General features: G+C 42.5%; 1 protein-coding gene across 1 annotated transcript in view; it reads right to left on the bottom strand.

Annotated features, from left to right (window-relative positions):
* Positions 1 to 13,196, bottom strand: part of LOC145413257 (cell adhesion molecule 2-like) — a 201,171-nt gene that overhangs the window by 155,702 nt on the left and 32,273 nt on the right. The window contains exon 2 of the mRNA XM_080282987.1: positions 7,092 to 7,315. Coding sequence (XP_080139113.1) covers positions 7,092 to 7,315 — 224 coding nt within the window. The remainder of the gene's footprint in view (positions 1 to 7,091; positions 7,316 to 13,196) is intronic.

Genomic DNA, 13,196 nt, shown 5'->3' with positions numbered 1-13,196 from the left:
ACCTGACTCGAACCTACAATTAGTGCCACTGGTTTGGCATTTTGGGAGGCCTTCCACTTAGGGCAGTTAGGCTTGATGTGCCCACTCTGTTTGCAAAAGTAACAAACTAGCTTCGAACTGGATACAGGGCTCTTTCTCCCAGAATTCTTTTTCTCCTCTGTACTTCCCTTGGACTGATTCACGGGAGATTTATCCCAGGCAGGGCCACTCACAGTCCTCTCCCTGGAATACTGAAAATTAGCATACTTGACCCCCATACTCCGCAAGGCAAACACCCGGTCATCAGCCCACGTCGCTGCTTCCTTCACGGTCTTAAATCTCTTCTCCCTAATTTTAACACCAATTTCTTTGTCAGCCATGTTGGTAAAATGTTCCATCAAAAACAGTTCACGCACATCGTTATACGAAGTGGCGCTCTCACTCAGCAACCACTCGTCTAACCTCTCCTCCAGATACCTGGCGTAGGCCATATAGGTGTCAGCAGGCCTTTTCCGAGCACCACGGAACAACAACCGATAAGCCTCTGGTCTAAGTTCATATGCCTTCAGGATGGCTGTTTTAAATTCATCATAATCATCTACATCCTCAGGGCTCAACCTATTATACACTTCCAAAGCTTTTCCCTTCAGCACATTAGATACCAACCCCACCCAGCGCTGCCTTGGCCACTCAAACTCCCTAGCCTTCTTTTCAAACCTGACAAACCATTCTGTCACCTTCAACTCATCAAATGCTGGCACTAATTTTAGACTCCTTGAGAACCAACTCTCCCTATCCTCTGCACGGCCTGAGGTTTGGGTATCTGAAATTGGTCTATTAGCAGTCAGCTCCAAGCGAGTCTTCTCCAGCTCAAATCGCATTTTTTCACGCTGCAACTCCATCTCCCTCTCTTCTTTTGCACGCTGCATTTCCCTCTCTTCTTTCTCTCTTGCACGCTGCATTTCCCTCTCTTCCTTCTCTCTTGCACGCTGCATTTCCATCTCCATCTTTTTCAACTCCAACTGCAACTGAGCCTCCGGTGACAAGACTCCAGGGTATATGGGAGTGGAATGAACAACTCCAGGGAAAGCACTAGACATACCTGGGGGAACTGCTCTAAACTGGCTAGGCGGCATCATAGATGGTAATAGCGGGGTAGCGAAACGAGGCATTTCAGCACCATAGTCAAACTCAGGGCTCACACGGGGAGTACCTTTGCTATGTGCCTCTCGTTCTTCCATATTTTCCATATCCACAGGTGACTCAGCACGTACGCGATCTGGTGTAGACACGCGTGACTCCATGGCGACAAATCAATGGCAGTACTAAATAATGAAATACTAATGCTGACTGAGAAACTACACACACATCAACTTCACCTCAAAGCACAGAGAACGCCAAGGTAACGATATCCTAGCAAGAAGAAGGCACTGTTAGGATATCCTGATGCGAGGTCGCCACTGTTACGGTGGCGCCAGCCCGGGGCTATTACAAAAAGACAACAAGTCAGCCTTAGATGATCGGCCTCCACTGCGTTGCAAAAATAACGCAGACCCCGGCACTGACACTCCGCAAACTAGAGAAAAACTGCGCAACGGAAAAACTAAAAACGCAACACTCTGTACTTTGATAATAAACGGAACAGCCTACCTATAGATCTAGCCTACTATCGTCACTACCGGAAGTAATACCGCCCGAGACAGTATACAGGAACACCTCCCACTTACTTCCGGTGGTGACGACTTTCTACTTAACCCGTGTCCAAGGGGGAACGCAGTTAATAGCTCACGATGGTTCTCACTAGCCTTGAGCAAAGAGATGGGATTAACTGTGTAGGGGTTAGGGGTGTGTGTGTGTATGTACGTGTTGGGGAACGTTAACAAAGGCAGCGAGAAGACCACGGTGAGCCAAACTGGCCCTCCAAAGACAACACAGTTACAAAAACAAAATAAAATAACTACTTCCCTCAGTCAGCAACAAAAGAATAAAAATAAACTTAAATGAAAACGCCAGCTCGGCATAAAAATGACTGGGGAGAGAGAGAGTGTGCACACACGCACGATACGGAAGCTAGCTAGGAAGATACTGACCTACTGCTAGGCTCGTGTTCAGCCAAGCGCGAACGCATGAATCAAATTAATTAATAAGAACTTAAATTCGTGCCCCTCTCTCTCTACAATAAATTGGTACTTCTAATGCAAGCAAAACATCATTAAATATACTGGTAGCTCACATAAGACAATCAAAATAATCAAATGCATTCTCAGCATGGTATTAAATAAAATTGCCCTCAGTGGCAGGAACGAAAGAAACAAAAGAACTTGTAGCACTCGCTAATATAAACTCCGCGAATGACACGGATACATACTGCATAATCCCCCTAGCCCAGCTGTAACGGCTGCATCCGTGGGAACGGAAAGGCGGACAGCGTAACAATATATATATATATAATGAGAGGGAGATGCTAAGGAAGAGTCAAGGAAAATGAGGTGGGAAGATAGGTTAGTAGGAGCGGGGGAGAGGGATGCTGCGTAATACACTGCTGAAGGGGGCAGGGAGTGGAAAAGGAGAGGGGCAGTGAGGAAGAGGAGAGGAAACGGAGGTATGGAAGCGAGATGTATGGAGAGGGAGAGGTGGCGAATGCTATGTAAAAGTGGACAAAATGGGGGAAAGGGGAGAGGAAGGGTGAGGGAATTGGGAAAAAAATGAGATCACAAAGAAGGGATGTAAAGAGAAGGAGTTGTGGGGATAGAAGAAAAGGTGGGACTGACGAAGGAAGAGGAGACAGGAGTAGGGGGGAAGGGTTAAATAAAGAAGGGGAATAGATATGGAAGAGAGGGAGGTAGACAACAAGGGAGGAGGAAGAAGGATGCTCAATAATGGGACACGAGGTGGAGGGTAGGTGAGGGAATGAAAGAAAGATAGAGAAAGAGAGCAAAGGAAGGTAGGAAAAGGGGAACTGCGAGAGCAGCGAGAGAGACGAGGCAGGGAAAATACAGGAAAGGGGTGAAAAGAAATGAAGGAATGGGAAATAGGAAAGGAAGAGTAGTGGGGGGAGAGGAAGAAGGGTGTCATAAGAAAGGGGACGAGGAGAGAAGGGTAGAGAGTGGGGTGTGGGGGGTGTGGGCAGCAGCTGAGTGTGAGACGGTGACCCAGCAAGCAGATAAATGGACCAACTTCCAAATGAACTCGGTGGTTTTTGTTCGCGGCCAAAAGATAAATGAAGCAAGGGCCAGAATTAATTACAAGTTTCATAAGTGAGTGGAAGGCGGCGCTGCTGTGATTGCCTTGTTACTCTGCCACCATGGAAGGAAGTATCTTAGTACCTTGAAACCTAGGACGTATTTACCGTTTTCCTTGGTATTTTCAGACGATTTTTTTTTCAGCTTCAGGAGAGAGAAGCGTTCACGAATGGGTCAGTGGAGAGAGTTTCTAACCACAATGAACCCTGTCACCTGCAGGACGTAATGTTCATTTTATTTTTATTTTCTCTGAGACAAGTGGCTACGAATGGGGTAATGGAGATTGCTTCTAACCCTTTCTCCACAGCAGTTTTCTCTAAAGCTGAATAAAGTCGTCTGAGACAGCAATAACATAAAAGCATCGTCCTCAAGATAATGGGATGACGAGCAATGGGATCAGTTTTATATATGCACGACTAATGAATGTAACTGGAAAGTAATAAGGCTGGTGGAATATCTTCGAATCCCTATAATGAAAAGACTGAAAATGTTCTTTATGCTGACTAACACCAGCTTTGGAGTGATCCATCAAGATGGACTTGTTAATCGCATGGTTGTGTTATCACTGGTATCTTGGGAGGATTACGATTATTTTCATCCTAGCATAGACTTTTCGAACTGGAGTTGTTAGATAAGAGACTTTGATAACCACATTAAACCAGAAGTCTCTCCTAAGCTAAAAAAAAAAAAAAAAAAAAAAAATATCTGTAGACATTCTTTTTTTTTTGCTTGAAAATTTTTAATGCCTCGTCCTTTCTCTCCTCAACATTACAGTCCAAAATGTTTGTGGAATCAGACGCAGGGGATGGAAGATTTCGTTCCTTGGCATCTTTACAAATACGAGTAGTCGTGACAGCAGAGGCGATAACGAAGTAATGAAGAATTCTTTTGTTATCCTCCTCTCAGGTCCTGTCTTCTCCCGTATCTTATCCTATCTAATGGCAAACGATTATAATTAGCTGATGAAAAGTGGGATTCTGAGATTGCTCATACTATCACCATTAACTCTCCCATGGTCATGACAACTCTAATTTTATATTTCACTTAAAGCTAGATGAGTTTATTCAACCAAGAATGAGTCACAGGAGCCTGATTATTAACGAAAAGCATCGACTGCAGAAGTGACAAAATGTCCCTCAAAACTGCCTTCATAAAAACATACACTTCTCAGCTCAGCAGGGACCGACAGTCACCTTGCTTGAAGTTCGCACTCGTCAGTTCATTGATCGTCTTCATGTATTTCTTCTTACTTCCTCCAGACTATTTCATTCAGCTTTGGAGACTTTTCGGGCTGAATGAATGAGACATGGCGCTGATTAACATTTTAATTACTAGATTCTTCCAGAGCTGGGAAAGAATAGCAAGGCAGTTGTACGAACAGAATGGAAAAAGGTAGACGTCACCGTATTAAAGAGGTTAATTTCCATGTTGCTATCACGGCCTTGGTTTGGTTATTCTTACTATCTCCAGATGATTTTATTGAACTCATGAAAGACTACTCGTATCCAAGTTGTATTTTAACCTTCTAACTAGAAAAATCTCTCAAAAGCAGAATAAAGTCGTATATAGGGAGAAAGAACGATATGAATGATCATCGGGTTTCCCTACCATATTTTTTTACGCTGTTATTTTCCGACAACTTGATTCAGGTTCAAAATGGCTCCTCAAACTAGGTGTCTGATATACGGTGGTCTTTATTAACCCTTGAAATAAAACAAGACATTCCTAAGAGGGCTAAAATTATCTTGCGGTATCAAGCAGTCCTCCTTAACTGCACTACCGCATTTCTTCACATGTCACCACTCTAGCTTTAATACCAGCCATTCATAGTAAACACAAGCTAGGGCTGTCTGGTCGGGGACTGGTGTCATCGGTGATATTGTTATGACATCAGCAAGATTTGTGAGCTACAAGTAAATTAGAAAATAAAAAAATTAGACAAACGAATCACCTCATATTGTCTTATACTATGATGGTGTTAAAAATATGAAGCAAGCAGAGCAGAATATGTCTGCGGCGAGAGCTGAGATATAGTGTGGCGTGAGGAAAGCTGAAAGAAGTTCTGTAGGTGGTATGGTTAAGTGTACTGTAGATGGCAAAATAGGTGAAGAATTTAGGATATGAAAATATGTCCTGGATATATTGCTTGCTTCACCTAAATTATTTTTCTGAATTCTGACGCACGTGAAACTGAAAGCTGGTGGGAAAATATTACATATACACCTATATTTTCGTTAGAACTGATGTAACACCTGTTTCCGAGCAATCCATTTTGTAGGTCTATAATGCACTTTAATATTTGCTAGTGTGTTATTCACCCCTTTTTAATAATGGCACAGTTTGTATCTGTGACATGAGCGGAGATATTAATGGTATAAAAGGCGAAATGCATATAATGATCTCATGTAAAGCTGGTTATTTATAGCTTTTTCATTTCGACGGTCAGTGTCAGTAACCTGCAGGAGGATACTGAATCTTTCAGTCCAGATAAGCCATTCTAAGTTTATTTTCGTTGCTACCAGACGATTTTATTCAGTCTAGGAAAGATTAGTCAAACAGAAAGGACTGTATACAGTATTCAGCAATCCCTTGGATATGAGAGGACTTTCCTTAATTGAATAAAATCATCTGGAGGTGGCAAGAGCACACTAAAATAATACCTCATCATACTGAGCGAGTTATTGAAACAGTAAAAAAAAAAAAAAAAATCGCTAAGGAAGAAGAATTGTAAGAGCTTATATAATAACTAAAATATTGTAAACAGACAGAAAACAAAAACAGAATTAGGGGAAAGTGTTTTTGGTAATCTGGACGTTGTGCATAAAGTAACTGTAGCAAAGATATTGAACGAGCTGTACGGATTTTTGGTCGGGTTATACCTGTGCTGAAAGGTGAGCAAGCACCAAGCACAACGATGAAAAACGCGCGCTTTATGACGAGACACAACCAAGTAAACAGCCCCACCCCCATTAAAAGAAAAAAGACTGAAAATACATCCTGCGCATATCTGAACACCTAAATTATGAAAACTCTAAAAGTATCTTCTCCAATGAACACGCGCGACCAGCACAGCAGATATCAACCAAAAGATTTGCGAGGATAATTCGTGAAGAGCTTTTCACAAGCGATGAAATAATAGTAACAAATGTGTAGGGAACGGAAATCTCACAAATTTCCTTCTTAAGGCAACGTTGGTGAAAGAAAGCGTCCTGTAAAGCACCGTGATAAAATAATTACATTTTCAACAATGCAGGTCCTATATCGTTTTGTGTGTGTGTGTGTGTGTGTGTGTGTGTGTGTGTGTGTGTGTGTGTGTGTGTGTGTGTGTGTGTGTGTGTGTGTGTGTGTGTGTACTTTTCCCACATTACTTCCAAGCCCTGGATATTGGAACTCTGTGACTAATGTTGCAAAATAAATATTGCACGAAAAACCTTCGTAGCCTGCTTTACTGCGGTGTGGGTAGAGGTATACAAACACAATAAACCAGTACAATCCTGGAAACAATTTTTAAAAAGTGGGGGGGAGCTGAAATCGTGATAAGATATTTTTTCTTGCCCATAAGACTTGATATTAACGGTTACCTGCAACCATCGGCGAAATCTTTGTGTGTGTGTATATATATCTATCTGCCTGTACAGAGAGAGAGAGAGAGAGAGAGAGAGAGGACGACTTAAACTTTGGCGGTACTCACAGAAAAAGTGTGTGTGTGTGTGTGTGTGTGTGTGTGTGTGTGTGTGTGTGTGTGTGTGTGTGTGTGTGTGTGTGTGTGTGTGTGTGTGTGTGTGTGTGTGTGTGTGTGTGTGTGTGTGTGTGTGTGTGTGTGTGTGTGTGTGTGTGTGTGTGAACAGAACATAAACTGTCAGTACTCACATAAACAGAGACCCCAGGCTGAGAGAATGCCTCGATGGGACTGCTGTCTCCCGGTACATAGCGATAGAACTCTTCCTCGTTCCTGTACCACTTCACGCTATACAGGGTGTCCTTCTCCAGGTCATAGTTGCAGTACAACTCCACGTTGCTGCCCGTCAGTGGATGCGAAGGGACCTCCACTGATATCATCTTCAGACTTTCCACCCTGCCACGACTACTGCAGTCTGGAAGGAAAGAAGCTTACTGTTAGCAGGGCCGTAATTTCTGGGAGGATTAGGGGGGCTATAGCCCCCCCCCCAAAGTATTCTGTACATTGATCTGACAAAACTTCAACTAAGATTGCGGGTTCAGTAACAACTCATGAAATGGATTAAGTTTGTAAGTAAAACACGATGCTATATGTCGAATATTTTCATAAATCTTGTTTGCACAACTATTTTAGACGCACCGTGGTAGTGTTATGATTTTTTCAATGTTTACTTGTGTGGCAATGCTGTTCATTCGCCAAACTTTGTCGATAACTCTCTGTTGCCTTTTGGCCTGTGAGTTTACTTTCTCTCTGTTGTGTTTATAATTGTTATTGTGTTTTATTGTAACTCTGTCTACAAAATGAGAGATATACTTGAGCTGCACAATGACCCACGCCCGGCTAAACCACACAGTGTGTCTGAGTGTTCATTCTAGGAGACTTGATACTCTTGATCTGAAGGCGGTTCTGACACGAATTTATTGACACGACGGAGAGAAGAAAAGCCATGTTTGCTCGTGTTTGACACACTGAATAAATGTTCATAATTTGTGCATATCGTATGTTGGAATCTGTATGTTTTAAGATCAAGGTTTTTATAATAGAATGCAAATGTGTGTGTGAGGGGGGGTGAATGGATGTGAGTGGGTGGCAAATACATGTTATGGAAGATGACTGACCTTTAATATGAAAGAAAACAACACTGAGCTTATAAGGCTGAACTTTAAAATAAAAAGGAAAAAAAAACTTGGAGTGGTTTTGTTGATAATTCAAAGAATTCTACGCGTATTTGATCGATTATTTCTAATTTTGATCCAAACTGATCATAAATAAAATCATAATAGTACTTAGATTTTGATTATTTTATCATTTCTATGAGAATAAAGCCAGGGCGGTATATTTCTACCTGAATCGTACCGCAGGCGTGAAGGAACAATCTTAATAAGGGTGCAGCATACTGCAACAAAAACGTAATATGGCCAAATTATTAAACTTTGTCACAGTTTGAGCTGAAAGTTCAAACTGGCAGAATATGTAGCCTTTTATTTAAACACCCAGCTCCATCGCTAAACATGCATGCCTTATTAAACAACAACTTTTAAGTAGAACCAAGTGAAAAAGATCGGATGGTCTGCAAACTTCAGGGTTTCGGTTTAATTTTAAGTTTGTAGTACGGAGGTATATATATTTTGTCTAGCCCCTCCTCCCCACAAATCTGTTGAAAATTACGGGACTGGTTAGCCCATATTCTTATCTGGTGGTGTTGGAAAGAGACGCCTCCACGTGGTTGCAATGATACAACCGGGCGGCTTCACTGCCCAGTTATATAAACTTCACTCAACTCCCTGCTAATTCCCCGAAAGGAAGGGTAATGGGCTGCAGGAGAAAGGCATCTTCAGGCTGTAGTCCACTGAATTCAAGCTTCAGATGAAATGGGTCAAAAACTGTTACTAATTCTACATTCTCACCCACTGGAAAGGCTGGATATACGGTGGGAAAGGCGATGGTAATTGTGGGAATATTATGTTGATGATGATGATCATGATCATGATTCAACTTTCCATGCGACTACAATTACTGCAGTCTTGAAAAATAACATTAAAGTTCGTTAATATTCACACCTAGTCTAATACTTGGATGCAGAACGAAAAATGATGATGATGATGATGATGAAAGTTGGCCAAAATTCTCTCCTAATGTGTCATTAGGAAATAAACAACGAAGACGATGAAGATAATAATAATAATAATGACAATGCTGCTGCTACCGGTGGTGGTGGTGATGATGAAAGCTAGTCAACATTCCTACTCACAATATTTGTGGGAATTAGGGTGGCGCGATGACAATGCTGACGACGACGATGGCAATGATACTGGTAATGATAATACTTACAGCACAGAGGTCAAACGTGCAGGATCAAGTCATAGGAATGCACATGGGTGATGTGAGCAGATGGAACGCGTGAAGAATGAAAGGCTAACAAAGGGAATAGCAGTGAACCATAATGACATTTTTTATCATCTTACAGTAGTTCTTACCACCACCAGACAACAACAGTCAGTTTATGAAAGACGTTTGGCAATGAATGGGTTATATTAAAGCCTTCATCAGTCCTTCCACTAAGAAAGACTCTCGCATAGAAGCTGAGTAAAACATTCTGTCGGTAGCAAATACAAAAAGACTTCATCGTTTCTGGAGAGATAAGAAAGGAAGATAGACTGAGATAGAGGGACAGGATGGAGCAATACATGAGGAAGGGCGGCTCAAAGTGGCGAAAGGCAGTGGTGATGAACTGTGAGAGTATAGAAATCGCGATTTTACACTTTCATAAATTAAGCTGAGTACACGATTTCTTGTATAAATGATGGTCTTAACTTGTACAGTCGTCAAACACTTCACAGTAAAACTAGATTGAGTATTAATGTGAGAAAACAATTATGACAAATGAATTTGTCTGTACTCATAGTTAAGAAGACTTGCTGATCTCAAATATTACGGTAGCGAAGATCCTTTCTAAATTCGGCATTTGTGTGCGGTTTTGTCGCGGTCACCCTCGATGAACTCTTGGATTGGGTGTCTTCCAACAGATGGCCAGATAAACCTCGTATTTCTGTCAACCGTCGCAAGTCCTTTATCTTGCCTCACAGACCAGCAGAACCATGACCTAATCTGGACATACTGACTTTAGTGCGAGATATAAGAGCAAATATTTTTTAACTTCTTGAGTCCGGTGACATTCTGGCTCATTCTTGCTACATCCAGACGATTATACTCAGCTTTGGACAGCATTTTCGAATTAGATTATTTAACTGACATGACCATCTATAGAACAGTATCTCCTAACTGAAGAAAATTTTGGGATACATTAAGGTTATTACGGTACGGCGTAGCATAATAATTAAAACAGAAAAAGATGGACAGAGATAACTCATACTTCCGTCGCCAGCCCCAAGTCTTTCACCCGGCCTTAAGGTGCCCCATATACGATCAGGCCGGCCGTCGGCTACATATATTCACTGCTGGCTCAAGCCTCTCATACATGCACAAATCTAAGTGACAGTCCGACTGAATTGATGGGCCTGAAGGCAGTTGCGTCTGCCAATACACTATTAATTTCTGCTTCTTCTTTTTTTTCGAACCTTATTAATTTTCTTACGCAGACTGCAATATGGTGACACCTCTTCCTCCCTATGACATGGAAACTATGCTACTAAGCTCTGCAGGAGTGATCATTATAATTAACAAAAATCATTGTAAAAAATGGTCAAAGAAATGGCTGATCCTGTGACAAGAGAGGAACTCTACGTACGTCCTTGCAATTGCACCTATTACAATTACAAGTGCTCAAGTTGTCCCGACCATGAGAGCCGACGGTACAAGTATGAACTCTCAGGCTCTTACAATCACTGTCAGACTAACACAAACGTCTGATACTGGCAAGACTAGAAGACTAGAATGGTCTCAACCATGAGAGGGTTAAAAGCAAAAGAAACTGAAGGAGAATATACACTTTGAAGTAAGTGGAACTTATGTAAGTTGAGACAATGAAACGGTAGACTGATACGGGAAGAATATATGGGGTACTGCGACAGAGAAAGGGTTACAAAATAATAAAACATGAAAAAATAATATCGGTCAGTAAAGTCAGTGAAGAAGAAGGGATTATGAAGGTAAATCTGGAATACTGATTAAATTTAGGTCAGTATCCTTATCCTCGGTGGAGGGGGGAAGAGGGAGGGGGAGGCCGAGGATGAGATGGAGGGATGGGGTGGAGAGGTATATGAGAGAGGGGGGTGTGAGTTGGGAGCAGGGCAGTGAAATGGCCGGGGACAGGGCGACTTGGAGGCGATTTGTTTGTGGCCACCCCAAACGGGATTGAGGCGTCTGGCAATAGATAGATAGATAAATCCTTATTCATGAATGTCACTTACAACAAACCTAACATTGCCTTCCATAAGCGGGTAGTTTCTTTGTAAATTTCTGTGAACTTCTCCCAAAGCGTCCGGTAGTTTCCATCTGTATACAGCGTGGCTGAGAAGCTGACTGGACGCAACCGAGGGCCGGATGGGAACGATTGGCCTCGTGTGCCACTACACGCTCATATCGGCCTGAACCGGACACTGGCTCCATGGAGTCGAGTCAACTTGTCAGCACTAGGCTAGTGATGCAGCCTTTCCGGTGGCCTGCACGGGTAGCCTGAATAGGCCAGTTTGTGCAGGCGGACAGACAGGCCGGCCTGGCTAAAAGTCTAAGTGGACTCACAACTAAGCAGTACACATCGGCCTTCACGTGAGATATAGAAGTCTTTATTTTAAAGAGAGAAACCGAGGCAGGCAGATGTAGCTTATATTTCTGACAACAACTTTGTCGGTTATCTTACCAGGAGTACCAAGTGTACCCAGACTAATGCAGAATTATGGTCCTGTCTGTTACAGTAGTCATTATTTTGACCCACTTATGGTTGGGACAACTCTAGTATACTGTTTTAGCTAACAACAGAAGGTATTACAGTATCTAGCTAAGAGTGAGTCAGAGGAGGATGAGAAAGTTAATTATGTCGCTGTTACTGTAACCCTCTCATGGTCGGAACAACTCGAGTATTCTATGCCAGATAAAGCCAGACGATTTTCTGCAGTTGACGGAGGGCTATAGGAGGCTGTGCAAGGTAGGAGACAGTGTAAAGTACCTCAAGTGTGAATTCCAGTTTTTAATCTTACTCCGATGACGTACTCACTGTTCTGTGACTGCTACCAACAATTATATTAAGCTCAGCAGAAACTTTTCGAAATGGCGGGGGCAGATACAGCCTTTTTCATTAACCCCTTCACTACAAAAAAAAGTTATATAAATATTACTCTCAGTAACGTCATCAGCAGTGGAAGTTGGCCCTAAATTGAATACTATCATCTGGTGACACAATAAATTTAATATCAGTACTTATGCTGCTACTACTACTACTACTGCTGCTGCTACTACTACTACTTCTACTACTACTAATAATAATAATAATAATAATAATAATAGGAGCTCACCATCCACTCACTCGATTTAGTGCTGATCTCGGGTGACTGCCCTTCTCCATCCTTCTTTCCTTCCATCCTCTTCTGTCTTTCCTTCATTCTTTCCTCGTTTTTCTGCCTACGGGTGACTTTACACTCCCTCTTCTGTCTTACTTTTCTTCATTCTTTCCTCGTCCTTCTGCCTGTGGGTGACTCAACACTGAATGACAGGCCAAATGGTTTCCTGTACACCAGGAAACCATTTACTACGCTGGGTGGTAACCATATAACCAAATTTTGGTGCCTGGTGGTTTAGTGGATAATTATTGCGCTCCAATCGAATTGAGCCGGTGAAGGTTTATATCCAAGGGATGGTTGGGGTTGACTGCTCATGTAATGCCACTCAGGGATGAGTGAGGCTGGTCACTCTCATTTTAAATGTCGGGACCAACTGCCTGCCCCCGGGCTCCTACGCTCCTCATGGGGCAATGTAGGATTGGATGATGGATGGATGGATGGATGGATAATAATAATGGTAGTAGTAGTAGTAGTAGTAGTAGTAGTAGTTATCATAAAATAGTCACCATACGGAAGGGGTTAAGCAGAGTTGTGGTGTGTGCCGTGCAAACACACAACAAAGAGGAGTGGGCAGTGAGGGTCAAACACTTGATTTATATCCCTGAAGGGGCGAGAGGGTGAGTGAGCGGTGTTGTGGCAGGGGAAGGGAGAAGGGTGACCTATGAAGGTGATGAGACGAGGGTGAATATTGCGGCAGGGAAATGTGTGCGATAAGAGAGAGAGAGAGAGAGAGAGAGAGAGAGAGAGAGAGAGAGAGAGAGAGAGAGAGCGTGCGTGCTC

Source organism: Coenobita brevimanus, chromosome 95, assembly GCF_032717465.1.
Source record: "Coenobita brevimanus isolate Jiangsu-jjx chromosome 95, ASM3271746v2, whole genome shotgun sequence".
Lineage (NCBI taxonomy): Eukaryota > Metazoa > Arthropoda > Malacostraca > Decapoda > Coenobitidae > Coenobita > Coenobita brevimanus.
This window is presented reverse-complemented; position numbering and strand designations above follow the sequence as displayed.